Below are 23326 nucleotides of genomic sequence, written 5' to 3'. Positions count from 1 at the left end.
CAGACGAACACGATGAAATAATCAGAGGTCCAATTTGTTCAGTCGTAAGAACTCGTGTTTCTGTCGTTGCTTCAGAGCATGAATAAAACTTTTGTTTTCAAGCAGCTCTCCCTCTGTGGGATTAGCAGATGTGTGAGTGCTTTTCTTCCTATCTGGGACGTGCTTCCCTCCCAGGCCTCGTTTTTGGGGAGTTTTTTCCCCGCGTTGTTGTTTACGCTCTTTGTGAATCTTTTTTTCTGACTGGTTTGAAGGACGAACACGTCAGTGCTGTGGCGCCTGATGAGAAGCTTCTATTCTTACATATATATCTTATGTATTTCTCCTATTCTGTAGCAGCTGTGGGCTGTTTCTCACGTCAGTCTCATCTCATTGTTTCCTAATCTCGTGGTTTTAGCGTCAAACTCCTTCCTGTTTCCAGATGCAGGCCTGGTTATTCTCAGCTCACTGTCAGAAACCCCGAGATCACGCAGATGTTTTAATGTGGCCTCCTCACACAAATCTCAGCCTCGGTTTTGGCCTTGCAGCAATGCCTGGTCCTGCTGCTGTGCAGCAATCGCAGCTTTTTTAGCTCCCTGTCTGTGGTGATGAAAAATGTATGCGAGTTAATTTGCAGATTTGCATTTATTAACAGGCAGACAGATTATTTCCTAACTGACATTTGAGTGAGTCAATCAAACAGTTGATTCGGGGCATTTATGCTCTCACGACTGGGCGGACTCGAGCTCTGAGTCATCTCAGCTCGCCTTATTTTAGTTGCATGAGTGTCTGGAAAATGCAGCTACCATGTAAAATGCAAACAGAAATGATACAAATGTAATTAGCAGCCAATCAGACGATGTTTGCTGCTAGATTTGTCCTGAGAGGCGGCAGCGGCGGGGCCGAGCGCGTGCAGTTTATTCCAGGGAGTGGGAGGGCGTTCGGTTAAAGCGTGATATTTTGGGCTCGAGCAGACCCGGGACCTCGTCGGTTGTGTTTTTCACTGCGGTTGCCATCACATGCCCATCTGCTTCTGGGGTTTGGATCCTTTCACTGAGTCCACGTCCTCCCGCCTGGCTCACGTCTTACACTTAAGCTCAGCACGGATTTTCATCCGAGTCGAATTAAGTGGTCCAGATGCATGATGGGAGGATGATAGTCTGGCATGCCATTAAGGTCAGAGGAGTTTATAGAGCACTCGTTTACACACAGCCACTTGGTAAAATTGCACTGCTGCGTGCTGTTAGATCCAAGTCTGTGTTGGCTGTTTCATGTCGAAGTACTGCTGCACAGACATGACAAAGACTCGCTTTATGCACACAGTTTGCTCCCACACTCGATCATCCAGGCTGATCCTCGTCACATGGTTCTGTCTGACGTCAGCATGACATCAGCATGACATCAGCATGACATCAGCATGACATCAGCATGACATCAGCATGACATCAGCATGACATCAGCATGCCAGCGCTGCAGTTTTCAACTCTGGAAACAGAGAAAAGTCCAAACTCTATCATGAGCTGTTTTTCTAGGACTTACCTGACTGATGTCAGCCCATCTTTAACCTCCACACTACAGCCTGACAAGCCCGTTGGCGTGACATCGACCTGCACTGATGGAGGACAGGGCAGCTTCCTTACTTAACCCACTCAACAGTGGGAATGCTTCCACAGCAGACCGTGTCCAGCTGTGTCCTACATATTAGACAGTTGTGGAAAACATCCTCAAATTATGCAAAGTTCATGGGAAAAATGTCTTTTGTAGCCCAGAGGAACGTGGAACTCTTTTTTTTTTCCCTGGAAGTTTCAAAGTAATTTGAGTTAGAAAAGGTCGTGGAGGAATCACATTTCAACTTAATTAAACTTAAACCTTTCAGTACGTCTGGAATCAGATTTGAGTTCGTAGAAACATCATTAATGGCAATGACTTCATGTCTTTAGGCGTGTAGGTCGAGCTGACCTGCTGAAGATCAAACAGAAAGTCAGGATGGAGAAAAAAACGACGATCAGCAACTCAAATGACTGCTAGTTACAGCTACGGTATCTCTGAACAGCACAGCAGATAAGAACAGGAAACTGAGGCCAAGCTTCACGCAGACTCCTCTAAATCAGAAACCTTTGCCTGGTCTGATGAGTCTCAAAGTTTAAAGACGGGAGGGTCAGAAGTCTGAGTGTTGTTTTTATGGTCTTTATCAGGGCTGAATCTGAGCCACGGGAATGAAGCGATCTTCTTTGGTGACCCCGTCATCCAGGTTCAGCATCGCGTCACTCTGTAGGTAATCGCATAGACAGCGATGCCGTAGTTATTTAGACGTTTTTACATTCAGCGCCTCGTCGTCTTCATCGTGCTGCTCAGCTGTTACTGAGCACAGTGACTCTGATGAATCTAACAGTGGTACAGATATTTGAATCGCACCGGCTTAAACACAGTGATGGCACTGCTGTTATAAACTGCTTAAAAATAATCGTCATTCAGCAAAAATAAGCTGTGAGAAGAGCCGGGGGCAGAACCTCCATCCTCCCTCAGGCCAAGTCTGATGTGAGCTGCCAAGAGCACATGTTTGTGTTTCTGCTTCCTTATTTATGATTACATGAAGCTTTGAAGGGACGAGGCCTCGTGTTACCCGAGGACACCTCAACCAGCAGCTGATTTAGTGTCAGAAACTCTTTTCTTCGATATTAAGGAGCAGTAAAACGAGCTCTTTGCTTCTTCTCACAAATGCTTGTTACGCTACAGAAGTCACACAGACACTTGGACGGTGGCTGGAGCCATTTTTGGGACTCAGCGTGACCCCGGGAGCACATTTTCATAGCAGTAAATGCCAGAGCTAATCACTGTGGTGACACCCCACCGTGCACGTTTGTCGTGTGACAGTTGCAGCTTCTGCATGCCAGCAGCCGTGTTTGCATGAGAGTGAACGTACCGCAGCGGCGAGGCCTTTTAACCCTCCGCCTTTGTTGTGGAAGTTCCTTTGTTCGGGCTGTTGCCCTTCCTGCGTCAACGTTGAGGCTTTTGACTCAACCTCATTCATCTCGCCGCTGCTCTTGAGACTCTTGGCAGGTACAGAGGGTTGGAGTGACGGCGTAAGATCAGTCCCAAAAGATGGCGTCTGCTGAAACAAAGAGCAGCAATGGCTCACCGGGGAAACGCACACCGCCTGTTTGATGCTATACGTGAGGCAAAGGCAGTTGTTTGCGCTGCGTCTAGGCCACTTTACTGAAAGGCTTTGGCTGGGTGACAGTGCTGTTTTACTTGTATGTAGCTTATAAGTACAGCAGCAGCACCACAAGTGACGTTTGGATCGTCTCTGGCAACAGCAGAGGGAAAAACCTTCATCCTAGATTTGAAACCACGATAAACGTCAGTGTCTCTTCATCAAAGTTACCATCGTTACCTTGACTTCAGCAGCTTTAGTTGCCTCAAACCTGCAAGAACTAAAGTCCAGAGACGACGACCACGAGTCTGACCGGGGGTTCCTCCCACAGCCAAAATACTTTCATTGTCTAAACGTAAGGAGAACTACAAACGTCGTGATGGGGCAACGACTGGAAACTGAACCTGAACTAAAAAGAAACAAATCAAGTTAACTGGCAACATGTCACACGATCAGGTACAAAAAGAGCATCTTTGAGAATCAGACTGTGCATGTACAAGCTGTGGAAGACTTTCAGTTTTGAAGAATCAAAGTCACTTTTGAACCACGAAGGTGAACTTTTATGTAAAAATGAGCCTTTTTTCTGTTAAGCAAACATTTGTAATGAAGGTTTGTGTCTGACTTGCTGTCCACTGTATTTCCATCCATTAGGAACCTGAATAGGTGTTCTCAGCATTTCTGTATTTGCATTTAGCGTGTTTCATATTCGGCCTGCACAGAACAGGAAGCACTTTGTGCAGCCTTACGTGTTGCTTGGTGAACAGCTGTTTCACATAAATTGCTAATAAACACATTCAGCGATGATTTTAATATTTATTCTCACTTCCTGTCATTTTGGCGGTGGCGTTGTTTTAACATTTTTTCTCGGGGCCGACTAAAACCTCTTTGGGCTGCGCCAAAAACTCCTTTATGCGGGAAAAAACGTTGTTTTATTGACCATCTTCGATTGTGCCCACGGCAGCTCGAGCTTGCAGTCTGTTACGTAACAGCTTATCCACTCGAGTAATTTCACATCCAGGTCTTCTCTGAGCGCCTTTATAACAGCAATTGAGAGATCCCACCTGCTCTTAACGTCTCTGATGAAAATTTCCTGGCCTCTGGATCCGTTACCTTGGTTATCTATGTTTCATTAGATTAGAGATGATGGCAGCTTCACTTAGCTCCTCTTGACAGATAAATGGACTCTATCTCAATCTTATCAGGCCTCTCAGGGCTGCAGCGTGGCTTTGTCTGGCGGGGTAAAGGCTGCCAGGTTAGTGTGCGGGGAAAAGAGGGATGATGTCACCGTCCATCCTGTGGCTGGATGGCGGTTTTATGACCGTCAGCTACTGTGATGCATCAGTGCTTTAGGCGAACGATTGCGAGTTTGTTTCCAGCAGAGCAGCTGGACAGACAGAAACCATCACCAAGCGTCCCTCTATCAGCCCTCAGCCAGGCTGCTGTTGTTGCATTGAAACCCAACCTTGTGCAACTCGAGAAAGAACCTACCACCGTAGGTGCATCTGTGTGTGCATCTGTGTGTGCATCTGTGTGTGCATCTGTGTGTGCATCTGTGTGTGCATCTGTGTGTGCATCTATGTGGTGCTTCGTTTCTGTCACATGTGCTGCGTTTGTGACTTTCGTCCAAGCTTGTGCGCTTTTGTTTCAGGTGGAAGTGTTGAACAAGTCTTCTGGATTTAAAAGATTAAACAAAGCTGCAGTTTTAACTTTGCCTTCTTTGTCTTTGCAGGTGTATCTCATCAATGTCACCTACTCGGACAACACCTCCCACATCATCTACAGAAGATACAGCAAATTCTTTGACCTACAGGTAATCCCCCGTCAGCCTCGCCCCGCTCTGCTGCCCTGTGTGGGCCGTGCTTGGATTGAAGTCCCCGACGCTGCCGCCGCTCGCTGGTGTATTCTTCAGCAGGTCGAGCGTGTGAACTTGCAGCATTGTTTTGTATAGATTAATGTGTAAACCTGGCACCCGTTTGCTGCTGCTGCCGTGTCTCTGGCCGTGTTCGCCACACCTCGCCGCCTCAATGAATCGATGTGTGAGTTAGTAATTGGCGGGGGAGACGTGGCTTGTATGCCTCAGCTTGCACCTCTCTCTCCTCCCGCTCTTCTTCTTCCTTTCTCGTCTCGTCGCTGGCTTGGCCTCAAAACGTCAGGGAGCTGACAGGCCTTTTTTATGGTACAAGCAAGAAAGCCACATGGAAGTCAAATTTAATGTACCAGGCTTTGCAGTGGCTTGTCGTTAGATGCTACGCGCTGCTCTGATTGGTGGCTTCTTTAAATAGAGGAGGCTTTTTTCTGCTTTGCTGTCTTGGCTCAGACGCTTTACTCCCTTGTTTAAAATGTTGTTGCGGTGTCTCTTTGGGACTATTTATTTTGGAATGAGGCAGGAGTGGGAATGAAAACCTTTCCTGTATCTTTCACATGGACTCTTCCATACTGGGAGAATGTTTATGTGCACTCCTTCAGCCCCCTTGCACCTTTGCCCTACTGCAAGCTGATACCATATGTAGAGTGCACCAGGGGTCTACCAATAACTAGTAAATATAACAGAGCCATAGTGTGAGAGTTACAGGGAGCACATCTCAATAGCTCCAGTGTGCTCGTCCAGCAGGGAACGATGTTTCAATCAGCAGAGGAAAAGTCCTTTCTGAAAGGTCCCATTGATGACCAGTGAAAAATGGACCCTCACCCCTACTGCAGCTGATTAGTCCCAAACTGGAATAAAGAGAGAGGTAGAGTAATAAACACAGAACAGTATGAATGCTTCATACACTCAGAAAGAACAAAGTTCCTCATTGTAGTGGTTGAACAGCGGCCCTCTGAGGCACTACTTTGTGTAGGTGGACTTATTCACACCTTTGTGGTTTGTACTCGAACCTGTGGTGACATTTTTTTTGGTTTGGTGGCAAAACTAGTTACAGTCTGTGATTAAACCTGCAACTCTAACAGTGAAAATAATATTTATCCAATGTCTTTGTGTATTTTGCCAAACACAGAGATCACAGATTGTGCAAGATGTGGTGCAAATACGCACCTTTTTTAAAAACGTGTTCCTTTCTGGTTCTTAAATGTCCACAAATGCCATAAGTAGCCTCAGACGGCACATTTATGGCGGTTGTACCTGTGGGGACGTGAGTGGACTGTGGATTTGTCACAGCTAATTGCTGAAATATCAGAAACAGATTGCATTAATTTCTAACTTGGCGTCATTCAGCAGTAGATTGGCAGACCGAATGCAGACCGAATGCAGACTGAATGCAGACTGAATGCAGACTGAATGCAGACTGAATGCAGACTGAATGCAGACTGATGGCAGACTGATGGCAGACTGATGCAGACTGAATGCAGACTGAATGCAGACTGAATGCAGACTGAATGCAGACTGAATGCAGACTGATTGCAGACTGAATGCAGACTGAATGCAGACTGATGCAGACTGAATGCAGACTGATGCAGACTGGATGCAGACTGAATGCAGACTGGATGCAGATTGATGCAGACTGAATGCAGACTGGATGCAGACTGGATGCAGATTGAATGCAGACTGGGCAGACTGGCAGACTGATGGCAGACTGATGCAGACCGAATGCAGACTGAATGCAGACTGAATGCAGACTGAATGCAGACTGATGCAGACTGAATGCAGACTGAATGCAGACTGATGGCAGACTGAATGCAGACTGCAGACTAATGCAGACTGATGCAGACTGATGCAGACTGATGGCAGACTGATGGCAGACTGATGCAGACTGATGGCAGACTGAATGCAGACTGAATGCAGACTGAATGCAGACTGAATGCAGACTGAATGCAGACCGAATGCAGACCGATGGCAGACTGATGGCAGACTGGCTCCTTCTTATGGCAGCATTTATATCAGGTCTTAGTGACAGTGAGAGAAGTTTTCCTATTTTCTAAAACAGTTATCAATGATAATCATTTTGTACTGATGTGGTGTTTGGTGATTCATGCCTCTAATATTCACCTCGCCTTCTACAACAGCGAGGTCCTCAAATTGCCTGGGAGGAAACTAATGAGCCTTAATGGTTCCTGGATAGCTTTGTACAAAATGACTCCGTCAGCAGCAGCATGATTGATTTTGTTAGGTATGTGAGATGTCACGGGGGCAAAGGTCGTCTAACTCGGTTCCTTCATTGAGTCAAATAAAGTCGTGTCAACAGAGTTTGGCTGCTTCTCAGTCAGCTCTGTTGTGAAGAATCTTCTGGTAAATATTTCAAACATTTACCAAATGCCGTCTTTAAATCACACTGCAGTGCATCAGCTCCAGCACGGCTCCCCTCCTGATGTTTCCATTTCCACGGTGACATTCATGAATAAAACCACCGCTGGCAGCAGTGACAGGCCAGCTTTCTAATCCTCGTCTCTGTCGGTGTTTGCGCTCAGAGTGAAGTTCTCTCTGCTGGACTTTGATCTCTCTCGATGGCTTTGATGGAGCTTTTTTGATCTCATTGTTTCCAGTGAGACCTGGAGCCTCTCCTGTCCAAACATTTATCTGCTGCGGGGTCCCTGCTGCTTTTAAGCCGCCTTGCTGTAACCGTAAGGGAGAAAAACACAGACTGGAGCTCTGAAAACTGCCGGAGAGCAGTTTAACCAAATCCTTGGCAAACACCGCTGGGATTCCAAGACAGTTTCCTAGTAATAACCAGACCGGGCTGTGTTCCTGGAAACACTGGCCCCGCTTCCAGGCTGCCATCCAAATGAGAGGGACCACAGATGTTGCTTTGACTGACTTTGTATAGGATGAGTCACGGAAACAGGCTCTTTATGTTGTGCTGAATGCACGGGCAGTGAAGCTCACCTGCTTTGATATTAGACACATGAAGAGTGGTTTGAATGTAGCCAAAAACTCTGAGAAAACTGAATCTGAAGTTCACAAATCCTTCGGTTTCAAAGCGCTTCTGTCTGCACAGCGCAGAGAATGTGTTGAGGTAAAAATAATAGGAGCCATATTCGTGCTATTTTGTGTCCCTCTGTGAAAAAGGAAGTCATTTACGGATAATAGAACGAATATATTAGTGCAAAGTGTTGCCAGAATTGCCCTGGAGGGAACCATTTTTTCTGCACTTTCACTCTGTTAGGAGTGTGTTGGATCCCACACTCTTTAGAGAAAAGGTTGTACCTCCGTCTGCCACCTCGTCCATCCAGTGTCACTTTATTGGATGGTGTTTTTCTTCTGGCTGGAGCTTGGCGTTTCCCAACATTTCACTCGATGGCGTTTATGTTTAAATAATGAAAAGAGTCAAAGATAAACTGCTGCTGATGGAAGTCACAGACGTCACTATTGATTTGCCATAGCATTTTAATCTAGCTGCCCTCACTATCTGGAACCAGTTTGCCAAACTGATTAATGCTGTGATTGGTGTCCAACCAGTAAAAGAGCAGGGCTGATGTGGGCTGTCAAACCAGCATCCTCCCAGTGGTGTCTGGGCCGACTCTCGGAGAAGCTCCGTCATCTTGAAAGTAGCAGCTCGCATCTCCTTCAGGATGATTGCTCGATGTCCTGGTGAAGCTTGTTGCTGTTGCAGACGCCGACGCCTCAGCTTCGACCAGCTCACGTTCATCAGAACGACATAAATAGTTGGGCTAAACTTTGTGTTTCACAGCTCGCTGGGCTCTGCTTGGTGGCAGAGTCATTGACAGTGTTTCCACTCGTCCTGGTCGAGCGCAGGGCTGTGATGCCACATGAGTTCACTTTGAAGCCTCCAGCACACATACCTGAAGCATAAGCACATACATGTGCACCAGTCCTCCTCACTGACTGGCTCTTGCTGGCTGCACGGATGTGGTTTTGACTCAGACCTGACTCGTGAGCAGCTCTGGCAGAAGTGCCTGAGTTAATCATCAGGAAACCGGGACAGGGAGCATCCCGGGTCAGCCAGCGGTCCCGGGAGGAAAGGTGGAATGATGATGACGAGGTGATGAAGCAGTGGAGAGCTGGAACAAAAGCTTTAACGGTAAGTGACGGGACTGACGCGGTGATGCAGACGGAAGACATGAGTATTCTGATCATCTGCGTTTCTTCGAGGTCACTTTTTACAAAGCGGCCTTTTGTATTCCAGGAAGCCGTGAGGAGCGGGTGATGGCGCTCCGGGTGTCCTTGGGCCTCTGCTGAAGTTTGTCTATTTAAAGCTGTGGCGTGGCTCTCCATGTGAAAGGAGGCCTCTGACTCACGCCTTTACGAGGCAGCACGCGCCTTCACAAGCACTCTTTTTTTTTTTTCTTCGTCCGAGTCCGCACTCGCACGAGCTTCCCTACAGCTACTGAATGTGCGGCTCAGGGAGGTTTTCATGCTACGGCTTTCCAAAAATCCCTTTTATTAGTTGCTGGGTCTCAAGGCTGGAAGCAGCTTAACGGATGCTAGCAGCAGGTTTCTGGTAAAACGGCAGCGCGTATATATTCAGCACAGCAAATTACACCGTCGCTGTGGTCAAATCGCTTACAAAGAAGGTCACTGACTCGTGAATCTCTAACCTCTATGTGGGCCGTTTGATGGAAACGTGTGTCTAGACCGCGAGGCGTTATCGGTATGCCATCCTCGAGGACAAACTGCTGAATGGACAGAGCGCTAGCTCAGCCTCGTTGTCCTTGAGGTGCTTTGTGGACGAACTGTAACTCAGCCCATTGTTCCAGGTCGAGGCTGCTTTATTTTATTTATGGGCGTGTGCGCCTGAGAGAAGAGGCAAAGGAAGGACACCTACACGCCAAACACTGGACGTGTCCCTCTGAGTTACAATCAAGCAGTTGAGAAGACGGCTACAGGCCGGGTCCTCACTGGACCCAGAGCAGAGGGGGGGAGTATGCAGCGTTTCCCACAGTCACAGCGAAGCGGTCGGGAGAGGGGCTAAATTTAGGATGAATGAGCACAGTTCATTTGTTTGTGGGACGTTTCCGTGGCTTGAAAAAGTCAGCAGTGTGACTGGAAGTGTTTCAAGGAGCGAGAGAGGCGGCAGAAGGAAGCGCGACAGTCGACCTGAAACACGAAGCGTCCGTGCTGAGCAGAAAGGCTCCGCGTGGTTAAGCTGAAGGCAACGTGAAGTAGCCTTTATAATGAGCACAAAGCCTCCCAACGCCAGCGTCTGTGTGTCGTCACCAGCAAACAGCCGGTTAACTGTTTCTGTGTCCTCACTCGCTTCTGATTGCTCTCGCTCCCAGACACTGGCAGCATGAAGTGCATGCTGGGAGTTGATGGCTGCACGTCTGTCACTTATTCTGTTTTCATGCCATTTTTGTGGCTCGACTCAGGGGTCAGTGCAGACGTAAAGCTCTGTTTTTACAGTAGTTTTGTGTTTCTGTGCAGCTGTTTGCAATATTTGATTAGATACGCAGGCAGCCTGCAGATAAAGGCCTCTGCACGTTCCCACCGTGTGCTTCCTCTGTTTCCTTTGCTGCCTGTTACCTGCGATGTATGTGGTAGCTGACAGTCGGCTGTCTCACTCTGCTTTTCTTTCCTCTCTCTCCTCCACGCTCAGCTGGTCAGGTTTGTGTTTCTTCTCCGCCGCTGAGCTCGGAAGGAGACTCGATGAGAACTCGGGAGAGCTCTGGCAGCTTCACGCTGAGCTTTGAACAAAGAAGTTGCTCAAGGTTCTTTTTGCTTTTTCATTACATTTCTGCCCAAGAATGACGAGCCTCTGTTCACTGTTTGGTGAATCACACAGTATTTATTTTACACTCCTGCGGCGTCTGTTGTTCAGAGAGGGCGGGTGGCGTTCTCTGTATGTCCGGATATTGTTGAGCACAGAGCAGCTTTCACTGTTCAGTGACTGAACAACATGTTATCAGCAGTGGGGTGAAAAATAAACACATGAAGTATAAAACATGACTCCGGCTACTGGTGAGACTGAGACGTGGAGGAAGACGGTTTGGCCCATCTGAAGCAACGCGTGTGTTCAAACGATCTGGGACTTGGTGCCCAAGCAAGAAGAACCAGGAGCTGGTGGAAGGAGACCGGAAAGTGCTCAGAGAGGCTTTGCAGGAACGCCATTCTGCAAAATCCTCAAACGACTGAGCCAATCAGGGCCTCAGTCTGTAAGGCGACTTGATCTGTGGTTGGTTGCTGGTGGGATGCAAGTCGGGGCTTGATTAATCCCGGCTGGGTCTAATGTTTAAAGACACGAACCCCCCCGTGACCCCACCACCGCAGATCGCTGAAGATGCATCCCAGAGAGATCATCTAGAAGATGGATAGATGCATCTTTCACGCGCTGCCGGGAAGCTGCTTCACTTCAGGAACCAGATGGTGGGAATGTTTGCAGGAACGGGTCCCAGCTGAGTTGGGGGAGAGAGAACCGACGTGCAACCAGATGTTGTTGGTTTTGGTGGCGATGTTTAATGTCCACAAGCAAGAAGGGGACAAACTGAAGGGCCTGAGAGTGCTGCTTAATCAAAGACGGGAAGTAAAGCAACCAGCTCACAGGATGACTAAACTACAACCTGCTGACTCCTCGCCAAGAAGAAAGCACCACTGCCTTTGCTCCTGGTGTGTGTGCAGTGTGTGTCCCGGCCCAGCCTCAGGCAGCAGCGAGTAACTGCTCCCAGTGTCTGCCTGTAGCATTTATGAACTGAATCACAGGCACAGAAAGTGCACTGCTCACATTAAATCACAGCCCACCCTGAGTCACAGCCCTGTTGGGCTTAAATAGGGCAGCAACTGGGAGGACCCACTGATTGGTGGGTTGGACTCGACTCCCGTCCAATCAGTAATAAGTGCAGCGAGGAAGCGGAGCGACTGGCAGTAGCGTCACCGGGGCCAAAGGACGGCACGGTAACATCTACACGTCCCCCGAGTCACTGTGATAGTGGACGATTCCCCAGAACAGATATGAGTGGAACTGTGAGCCAAACTAAGAGACTGAGATCTTATTTAAGGTTGAACCAGTGAGCACGAGGCCCAGCAAGGCCGGCGCAGGACTGCTCTTTGTGATAAACTAGGCCCACGCATAAAAACGATGCACCACTCGTGGTCAAAACGTCACTAATAACACTTTGCAGCATGGAGATGCCGTTAGCATGACTTAACATCACGTTCTTCTTAATGGCCACCAGGGGGCAGTACCTGCGGTCCTGCGGCGTCACAGAGCAGTGGAGTTTATGCGCCCGTTTAAAGTCGCACTGAATAAAACATTAAGCACATTTGTAAATTATGATAATTCCAAGAGTCAGAAAGGAGATTATTCAGGATTCATACGCTAACGATTTATCACTCACGACTCATTAACCGAGGACGGTGCTCAGTCTCTCATTTACTCAGGAGCTCATAGCAGGAATGTGCATCCATGTGCCACACAGTGTGTCCTGCAAATTAGTGACATCAGGCCTCCTCAGTTGTTACTAAGATTCGCTCTCTTTAGTTTTAAAATGTGGGCTCAAATATGCCCGACACAGTCTGCTGTTTGCCCTTTAATGCTATAAACGTGCTAAAGGAAACCTCAGCCTAATCCTGTGTATTTGAAAGTAAATCGAGCGTGCTTCCTTAATCTGACGCCATCTACGCTCTGCTAGCGCCTGGAACGTCTCCCATCAGTCATTCCAAACACAAACTTGTGCTGAATCCAGCACTGAAGTTCTCACAGTGCTCCTTATCTGCAGTATCGGTGGCCGGTCCCAGCACAGCTTTATCTCGCTGCCTGTAGCTTAATAAACAAGGACTGAGTAAACAGCAGGCAGGATAGGACACGTGGGAGAGGTGGAGGTAGAGGAGCACAGAGATAACAGAAAATCTCTCACGCCGTCGTCTCCCTTTTTCGTTTGCCTCACACTCCTCGTTCACATCAACTTCCTGCGACTTGTCGATCTGCGTCTCTGCCTGCACATCTGTTTTCTTCACCGTCTCTGGCTCTGTGCAAAAACGCCTCCCTGGCTTCAACCTTCACCACCTGTGCACCCTCCTATCTCCTCCCCAGCCGATCCAGCGCAGCTTCCAACCTCTTGGGGTCGAGCGTTTTCGCCAACTCGGCGCACGTCTCGTCAGTTTGCGTGTCCGTGGACGTGCATGCACACGTTTGCCTGTGGGTGTATGCGTGACGCCTGAGTTGCTGGCGTTTTCTCCTGATTACCCAGGCAGTCTTTCTGTTACGGCGTGATCCAGTTTAACCCCGCGGGGACCTCTCCATCTCAGCCGGATTACATTTTATAGTGCAGACACAGGAGGAGCTTTAAAGGAAATAAAAGACCTTTGAATTAAAGCCCTTTAGCAAACCATGATACCATTTACACTTGGAAAGTTGGCCTCTGGAGGCTGACCCTATGGACTTAATTATGTCCCTAAAAGGAAATAGTAAAAATGTGAGCGTGCAAATGAAAACAGCAACGGAAGAGTGTTACCGCTGCGTAATAACAAACGTTTACATTTTAATGCACGGAAATATGCATGCACATTTCTGCAGCTTTGGCGTGATGGCCTCACCTGTTTGAGGATAGTAAGTTTTAGTATTCATTGATTAAATGTTTCACTATTGGAAACCTGATGTGGTGTGCTGCCTCTTCTATGGTTTAAGGCACAGCTACAGTACTGTGCAAAAGGCTCTAGCACCTCTAATTTCTTTATATTTTGCTCTGAGCACGAGGCATAGGTGCATGGATGTGCTGAAACATGAGCAAATATATATGAAAATCCACAGTAGAGGCAAGAACAGAGTTTGTCCAACTCTAACATGCTTGAAAGTCAATATTTGGTTTGAGCGCCTTTATTCTGCAGCACAGCCGGAAGTTTCTGAGGACGCCATGGAAGGAATAGTTAGGAGTAGTTCAGGAACAGTTTTGGACTGACGTTCTTTGGATGTTTCTGCCTTCTTGTTCTGTTCTCTGTCACGGAATCCGTCACTGCTTCATGATGCTGAAGTCTGGGCTCTGACGAAGCTGATCCGTGACTAGTATGTGTGTTTGGGATCATCGTGATGAATTTTATGCTGGATCAGAATCTGATGGTATTTTCTCAGGTTCATGATTCCTTCAACTTTAACGAGCTCTCCAGCACCTCTGGCTGAAGTGCAGCCCTGCACCGTGACCGAGCCTCCACCGTGTTTCAGCGATGTCTGCAGGCAGCTGCTGCTGTACCTCGCTCACGACCCTCCTTACATGTTGGTTGCTCCCTCAGTTCTTGTGTAAGTTTCATACTTCAGCCTTTGCTCTCTGTGTCCAAGCCACGCAGACATTTCTGTTGAGGCTTCAGTGAGCAGTAGATGGATCAGCTGAAGGAACAGATCAGTCGTCAGGTCTCTGTTTTCTTTATGATGTGATTTTTAGATATTATTCATGTAGTTTTTTTAGCTCTGTCACTTGTTCTGTTCTGTATGGACACGCTGCACACCGTGCTGAGACCAAGTTTGCAGCTAATAGCACTTCTGCAGTCACCGTGCTTCTGCAGAAATGCTATTTTATGCCTGTCAGACTGTGTTATCTTTGGCATTTTTCATAGTTTCAGCTAAAGAAATGGAAATGAATGATGTGTTTTTGGCTTCTCGTAACAAAGAGCCTAAAGATAGAATTAAACCTTTGCCAGCTTTGTGTGTAGACTCGTTGGTTGATCTTCTGAGTTGGAGCCTTTTTATGGTTCGAGGACTCACTGAGTGAAAAAGCAGCCAAAGTCCAGAGAAAACCGTGACAGACCTTCAAAAAACCTCCAACTATTACTCAACACCACAAAAATTATGCAAACGATATGAAACCTTGCCCAGTTCTCATGAATGGGAGCAACTGGTTTTACAGGCACAGTTATAATCCTGGTCTCAGTGAGATTTTCCGTTGGCGTGCTGTGCGTGACCACTGGTGGACATTAGCAGCAGGGTTGGTATTAGTTCACGGCACCAAGTCCATGAATGTGTAAAGCACAAAGTTTGATTTCACATAAAACAGTCTTTTATCCTCTCCACGAGTTCCTTGTGTATAAATAACTTGGCACCAATCAGGGACGGCTAATTCGAATCCACATTTTTCTGGTTTCTCCCACTTGGTTTCCAGTATTTTCTGCCTCCTGCTTCTCTCAGCCCACTCGTGGTTGTATTCCAAACCTCACGTCTCATATACCATCCCCACCCTCAGCCATGCAGTGCACTGAGAACCAACACACACCGATTCACCCCGTAGGGAGGAGAATGAGGTTTAGCCACGCCGCCCGAGGTCGGTCCTGGCTGTCAGCACGGAAACTCTGGAGACCGCCAGCACGGCTAAATTAGGTCCTCAGCTGCTTTGTTAGCGCTGAACTCTGGCTCAGGTGAGGGCCTCTCCTCTCTGCCTGTAGTGTAACTGTAAGCTGGCTGGCCTACTTTCTTAACCCAAACTAAACACGCCCATGTTCTTCGCCCTGGACCGAGGCTGCAGCTGCTCTAAAGAGCAAAGATATTGTTGGTTTACTCCGCAGGACTCAGCCAGGCTGCTGAAGCGATGACTGGCCTGAAAATGCCACTGGAGCATTTAGCCGGTGCCTCTATTAAATGTGAAAGGAGGTTAAACTGCTGGGTGCAAATAAAGGGCAGAGCTCGCAGGATAAAATAGTCACTCTGATTAATTTTGCCCTTCAAAACTGCTTTTTATTATGGATTAAACGTCAAGTCGTCGCAGCTCAAACGCCGGTAAAATAAACCCTGTGAGGGGGAAAGCAAACAGCTTCTTTTCATTCTCCTTCGCACTCGGCGCACCGGCTCTGTCTTCAGAGTTTTTCACAGCAAATGCTGTTTTATGTCTGTGATTAATGTATTTTTAATGGCCGTTTGTGAGCGAAGCACCCACTTGTCTGAACCTTAACACCGCTACTTGTGCCGAACTCTTGAGATCGACACGGAGAGGCGTGCGGATTGTTCGAGTGCCTCACAAACCGCATTTTTCTGCCAAGCTTCTCCTCCAGCACAGAGTTGACACAACTGGCAGTCCAGCTCACGAGTGCTCGGATGATATTACCCACTTCATCTTCAGCTGCCACGTGGAGTGGATTCAGAGTAAAGTGCGCCGAATAGTCAAAGTTTCAGTCGGAATTTGTGGCCGCACGTTCACCTGCTGATCTTTAAAACCAGCTAAACCAGTAACTACTGGAGTCTGACGGATAGCCGATGTTTTTAGGCCGATACCGGCATTCAGTGATTTTAAAAACGGAAGCATCGATATATGAACCAGTTACACGACGTCTCCACAGCTCGGAGGTCAAATCATAGATGGGAGAGATTTTTTAAACGGTCTTTTTGTCACATGACCAGACAAACTCCTGGCTGATTAAAACTGCAGAGATGAAAGCTTTAAACCTCAGTGGGCTGTCCTCGTCCTCTGGATTCTGACAAAGCTGACAGCTGATTATATTTGGCCCTACATCCCGACTCTGGGTGGCTTTACCCCGGCTTCCAGGAACACTGGGAGGAACCTCGGAGACTGGGATATGTCCTTCAACACGTGCATTAAACAAATGTAGGACCGCTTCCAACCATCGACAGGATGATGCTAAAATTAGAAACATCTGCTCTCAGAGTGACTCTGTCGCTGATTGTTGGCGTGACTCTCAGCGCTGGCAGGTCTTTACTTTACTGTAAAGTACCCCGAGGTGACTGTTGCTGTAAATTGGTGCTAATAAGATAAAACTGAATTGAGCTGATGTTGATTAATTGCTAAAAACTCATAGAAACCTAGTCTGTATGCTACCTAAGCTTGGTGAGGGACCTGCAGACGTTACACCTCGCACAGCTTCCTAAAACTGCAAAGATGCTTCAGCGCAGCGTGCAGGAATATGATGCAAAGCTAACATTTTTATATCAGCGTTATTAGAGACACGATGCTTGGTGCTCATGTGAGACTACAGAAGAGGCAGCAGTATTGCATATACTCAGTGTTGAAAACAAATGCTGTCTGAAGCCCTTTAATGTTGCAAAGATTAGAGGTCTTCCTGTTGGTCTGATTGTGAGTATTTGTGTGACTGCAGATGCCACAAGGAGTTGAGATAAGCTGGAATTCCGGTTCATCCTCTAGAGAAAACAGGATCTCATTCCAGTGAGGGAGTTTCCCGGTCAGAGTCCATTTCTCGAGCCTTGTTCCAAAGCTCACAGCGGGCCCTGCAGCCCGGGGTTGGGCAGTGATGACAGAGCGACTGCAGATGGACGAACATCAACACACGCCTGCACCTGTTGTCGTACTGAAAGCGAGGGGAGCCCGGCTCGCCACGTGGGGTTAAACACCCTGCGGCGTCGACATATTCATGAACAGAGCCTCAACTCTGAGACAAATCCAAGCCCCCCGCCTTACTCCCACGCATGCATTCGCTGCTTAAAGCGTTCAGGAATCCAGCATATCATGTTCCGACCTGATCTAATGCGCCCACCGCGGGCAGCGATCTGTCCGGATCTGCTGCCAGGGTGCCGGTCTAAGTTTAGAGACACAACTGTGAGTGATTGTGGTTGGAAAGGAACGCCTTCCCTCCACAATCGGAGACATCTGCCTCTCTGAAACTGAACACTGCTGGGTGCTAATGCATGCTCATGCTTGATTCATGTGCTCCATTAGTTTCTGCTCGTTGGACTCGAGCTGTGATGAAATAAAGATTTCAGGAGGCTCTCTAATGGAGACCCGCCATGTTTCTCCCTGTTTTCTGTCATAATGGTGAATCTTTTTATTAAACACGTCCAGATTTTCAATTAATGAGGTCGACATTTGACCCAGAAGCTCAGGTTACACACTGCTCGCTTCTGTTTGGGAGGGGCAGCCAATCAGAAGAGGGTTGGCTTGAAGAAGGAGGAGCTTGTTTCAAACAGTTAAACAAACAAAGGGTTGCATTCATGTACATAAGGATTATTTTGAACTGTGAGTCATGGCGAGCTTCTCTGGTAGCGTCCGAGTTATAAAATCTGGGAATGAGCAGAAGGAATCTGACAGCTCCGGGGTGTAAAAGCGAGCGCCGGCATGTTGACTTTGTCTGTGACGGGATGTTTGCATACTGACACGGCAGCGAGAGCAGCGACCTTATCGTGCGCTCGCCAGTGAGGGGAAGCATGCTCGAGCCTGCGGCCTCACTCAGCAGATCACATGGCTGCTTTGTCAGGACAGTCATGAGTTGTTCCAGAAGTTCGTGTGTGTGTGTTTCCATTCCACTCTATTCCACTCCTGCAGAGCTCGGGGTAAACCCACATCACCCACAACAGGAAGTGAGGCATCAGTTGGCTGTAATGGCGCTGTGGCATTCCCCAAGTTTGTGCCAAGTGACTCTCACAGCTCCTTACAGAGCGGCTCTATTCTTAGCACATGTGCATGAAGCAGAGCTGCTGTTAGTCTCTGAGCCCCGTCGTTCCTCAGTGAGGCTGAACTGAGACTAAAGCGCTCTTATAATAACTGTGTCGCTGCTAAAGCTACGTGGACCAAACGCTGAGCTGGAACGTTCTCTTGAAGGTGGATGTTTCCATGTTTTCAGAGACAGACGTCTTCAGGTTTCATGTGGATAAGATGAGCGACCTCTGCTGGTTACAGTTACACCCTCCTGCTTTGTCTCTGTTTTAGTCACAAAATGATGGAGCACATTATATGATTTTTTTCTTTAGTCGACTACATGAATGAATGAACAGTTGAATCATGGTGAAACAAATGTATTACTGGAGCCTTTTCATCACTGCCCAGTTCATTTTCGAGAACAGTCCAGTCCTGCGTCTCTATGCCAGCCACAGAGGCTGAAGTGCATCCAAATATATTTCTAAATATCTCGATTTTCTGACTCGGTTTGTCAGCTGTAGAACAGAATTGGGGGAAGAGGACTGAATTCTGCTTTTATAGGCAAAGTTTAATAAGCTACACTTCCTCAGTGACTGTGTGGAAATCAAAGATGGACAGCGATGTTTGCGGCTCTGCAAAATTCAAACTGCCTTCATGGTTTTTATGAATTCAGCCATTGCACGTGTCAGCCCCGTGGGTCCCTGATTGGTGGAAATTCTCGTGCAATCAGCGCACACAGACTCTCCTGATTATTAGAGACTGTTGATGATAAATGTTAGTTGTCTATATGCGTTCTGTTTGCCGTCATCCTAAAAAGAGGCAAAATAACTCAGTGGATATTTCACTTACCCACAGGTGTAGTCCGGTGTCATTAATGGTGGACGGTTTACTTTCACTCACGCACAGCACGAGCCGTCAGCGTTCACGTGTGTTAGTTAAACATGTCTAATATTGTGGCTGTGACCATCAGTGATTACTGAAAAATTAAGTACTCTGTGTGTTACTGACTCGGTGTGAGACGTGTACTGTTCTGGTCATTCCAGCCAACGGTGGGACCTCCAGGCCTCGAGTGCAGGTGTCCTGCAGGTTTTAGATCTCACCCTGGGTCAACACACCTGACTCACATGATTAATTCATTACCAGACCTCTGGAGAACTTCAAGACACGCTGAGGAGTCATTTAGCCGTTTAAATCAGCTGTGTTGGATCAAGGACACATCTAAACCTGCAGGACACCGGCCCTCGAGGCCTGGAGGTCCCCACCCCTGCTCCAGCCGATGTGCTTTGTCCAGTGTTTTCCTTCAGTTACCTGTGTCAGTACAGAGTCTTCCTCCATGGCCTACATGCTCGTCTTGGTATGAGAAGTAGCCACACCCTCACACACACAGCCGTTCAGCATTATTGGGTTTAGGAGGCAGGAGTCTGTCTTTTCACATAGATGTATAAAGTGGGACTGACCCCACTCATGTCGTCGCTGAAGGAGCTCGGCTGCTATTTTTGTGCTGCTTCATTTTCAAGGTTTTGTTTTGGACTCTAAACCCAGAGCTGCTGAATCGTAGTCCCGAGGCCGTCTCAGGACTACAGACCACCTTCCTCTCAGTACCTACACTCTGATCACGTTTATGCTTTTAGCTCATGTGGTAATGTGGAAATAAGACGAGCGTCAGCGCGAGCCGGACAGTAAGCATTACATCATCGCATCCTGGATTCACTCTGAGGGGAGACGAGGAAGAATCTTTTTTTTTTTACCTGACTCCCAACATTTACACCAGTGGTCCAGAGCTGCACCGCATCATCCAATCACATCTCTTCACAACTCTTCTTCACACTCTCTCTCTGCTGGTTACCAAGGAGACAGTGGAGTCTGAGAAGTGGAGCGATGGTTTGGCGTGGATGTGTTTCTTTCTTTCCTTTCTCTTTTGGCATCCTCAGAGTGGAATTTTACCACCTGGACTCCTGATCGTCTGCTATCGTGCTGCAAACGTGCACGCTCGCAGGCCGTGCACGTGCAGCCTGTGTGCATGCATCCATGTAAAAGAGCAGTTGCGCCCGTGGCTGTGTCACCTGATCCCCGCCGTCCCACCTGTTCTCACCATTCTCTCTCCCTCGGTGATCCTGTAACTCCCGGCAGGTCGTGAGCACGCTCTCTCCTGCCAGGAATCTGTCAGCGGCGACAGGAAAACGTGTATTTCAGGACAAGCTTCGACCAGCCGGAGAGTGTCTCGAGTAATGAGCTGACCTTGATCCGAGTGGATCAGTTCAGGCTGCACCGGCAGAGTTTGAAAAGGAGGGTGGGGGTGTAATTAGTTTGTTGAACTGAGAAGGAAAGCTGACATGACGAGCCTTACGGTTACGTCTGTCCTCTCAGTGTGTCGCACCTGCACGCAGGTGAGCACCTTACAACTTTGCCTTCATTAAGAAAGTGGAAACGGTGGCACAGTCACACTTCAAACCTGCGAGTTCAGCATCGGTGAAATGTTTGGGGGCCGTCCATCATCCATCCGTGTGTCACGGACACAGATCCTGTGAGCAGGATCCAAACCGTTTAGTGCCGCGGCAGCGTTAGAGGAAGAGAGTTGGGCATGGGAAAAAATAAGACAGGAATTCAATGAAAAGGTGGAGGCAGACTGACGGATGGACGGGGGAAATGGGATCAGGCGACGGATGTTTCCGGAGTGGGCGCTGGGGATTAGTGCGAGTGTTTTCTGGGTATCTTCTTGCATCCAGAGACCCACCCGGCTGTTTGCTCGCTCGGTTCCCCGAGGTCTCTTACAGCTTTCAGCCATCACACACAGACACGGCCGACAGCTCCCATCGCCTGTTATACGTCTTTATGGACTTCAGCCCCCTACACACACGTGCACACACACACGTGCACACATGCTCCGTGCACACACACACGTGCACACACGCTCCGTGCACACACACACATGCACACACACACGTGCACACACACACATGCACACACACACGTGCACACATGCTCCTTCCGTCTCTGATTCTGTAGGATCTGTTTGCTGCAGTGCTGTGCAGCCTCCTCACCCTCTGCTGTTTTTGCTTTCTCTCTAACCTTGATTGATCTATTTGAAGAGTGGAAAAGAGCAGGAATCTGCTGCGTTCTCCTCTTTCTCTTGACTTTCTCCTGTTTTTGTTTTTTCTTTGTCTTAATGCTTCGCTCTGCACGCTCCCTCTCTCTGCACCTCCTGCTCTGGTGTCAGCACTTCTCTCGCCGTCTTCATGTCGTTCATGCTGGTTTGACCCCCGTGAACCCCGCGGCTCACTGGACTTGTTTTTTTTATTGATACCAGCGTGCAGCTTTGGGACTGAGGTGTGACGCTCGATATGATGCACAATCGCCCCTGAGCAGAAAAACCGTTTTGTGATGGTAAAGAAGCGTTTTTAGTAGATTAAAAGGTAGTTGCTGTTGTGACTGAGACTCTCTTACTTCATATTTAAGAGTTACCTTCATTCTTTTTGTTTGGGAGACTCAGAGGAGGAAGTTTGGTATCAGCAATAAGTTTGCTGCTAACATGTTCCAGCAGCTAACCAGATACAAAGAGATGCTTAATGTGTTGAACAGACACTACTGTGGTGATGCTAAGCTAACTGCTGCTGGTCTTTTTCTTTTCTTAAACCTGATTGGTTACCAGCCCTGTGGTAGCTGGGATAGGCTCCACCCTGTGCTGTGGGTGTTTATGTTAGCTTAGCTTAGCTTAGGTTAGCATAGAAACAAAACAGAAACTTGGCAGCGTCAGGTGGTAACCTACATCTTTAGCTCACCTTCATATCTTCCTTTTAAAAAGGAGTTTTTTCTCACCACTGTTGCCAACTGCTTGCTTGTATGTTGCTGTAATATGATTGGAGGGTCTTCACCTTACAACAAAAAGCACCTTGAAGCAACTGCTGTTGGAATACAAATAAATACATTTATTATAAATAAAGTGAATTGAATTCATGTCCAGGGTTGGTTTATAGTGTTTACCTTTTTGTGGCTGCTGTGACAGCATTGCATCATTTCCCAACTGTATGGTGTTTGAGAGACTGAGTGTGCACACAGGAGTGAGCACCTCATTGATTTCTTTGATTAATAAATATTAACTCTGTGACAATAAATCAGCTGCCTCTCCACTTTCTTTCTGATCGTGTGTCATTGTCTTGGATAACTGATCTAAATCTTTAAGTTCAGTTTTGTGTTACTCTTTGTCCCCCAGTGTTCCTCCTGCATGGTGTTTTGTCTTTGCATCCACACATGCACAGCAGATCGTGTGCATTTCTACTTGTATGAACACACGGCTAAAGATTTACTGCTGCAGAGGCCTGAGGCTGAGCCTAACCCATTTTTCTATATAAATAATTAATGACAGTCAAACATTTTTGAATGTTGCTCACAAATAAGGAGACAGTTTATGTCTCTATAACTAGAGCCAAAAAAGTAACGTGCACACAAGCTGACGTCTAAGACGTTTTGCTTTTAAGGAATGCCATCCTGGAATGATTTCATGCAGGGTCGTTTATCTTTGGTTTTTCTCAGTGTCGGTGAAAATGATCTCTGAAGCTGCTCTCAGGAATATATTTGAGCTAAAGAGCTTGGCTAGCTGTGTTTATGCTAAGCTAATTGCCTCCCGGCTTCAGGTTTATACTCGACATGACACACGAGATTGATATCGATCTTTCTTATCTCGCGCCCAGGAGAGACGCAGATGATTCCTAAAACGTGAAGCTGAGCCGAACATAAAACTAAAGCCGTTTCCTCTCCTCGTGTTTCCACAGATGCAGATACTCGACAAGTTCCCAATTGAGGGAGGGCAAAAAGACCCGAAGAAGAGGATCATCCCATTTCTCCCAGGTGATAGCCTGCTCCTGAGCTCTCGTTATCTGAACAGGCTCCCATATTAATAATGTATGACTGGCACTCGCAGGGCGTCTGTGTGTGTGTGTGTGTTACTGCTGATGAGGCATTATCTGTGACTTTCAAATCTCAGCTGTGTTTTCGTGCCTGTGCGTC

General features: G+C 47.6%; 1 protein-coding gene across 9 annotated transcripts in view; it reads left to right on the top strand.

The window, feature by feature from the left end:
* The window catches only part of sh3pxd2aa (SH3 and PX domains 2Aa), a 99512-nt gene that overhangs the window by 8995 nt on the left and 67191 nt on the right, over positions 1 to 23326 (top strand). For 8 of the 9 annotated variants that reach the window (XM_014332669.2, XM_014332668.2, XM_042219635.1 and 5 more), the window contains exons 2-3: positions 4860 to 4940; positions 23092 to 23167. In XM_014332669.2, the coding sequence (XP_014188155.1) occupies positions 4860 to 4940; positions 23092 to 23167 (157 nt within the window). Of the gene's footprint in view, positions 1 to 4859; positions 4941 to 23091; positions 23168 to 23326 lie in introns of those variants that run through there. The other variant, XM_042219633.1, reaches the window with a different exon arrangement.

The sequence above is a fragment of the Haplochromis burtoni genome, unplaced genomic scaffold, assembly GCF_018398535.1.
Source record: "Haplochromis burtoni strain Fernald_Lab_line unplaced genomic scaffold, NCSU_Asbu1 Contig_35, whole genome shotgun sequence".
Taxonomy (NCBI): Eukaryota; Metazoa; Chordata; class Actinopteri; order Cichliformes; family Cichlidae; genus Haplochromis; species Haplochromis burtoni.
This window is presented reverse-complemented; position numbering and strand designations above follow the sequence as displayed.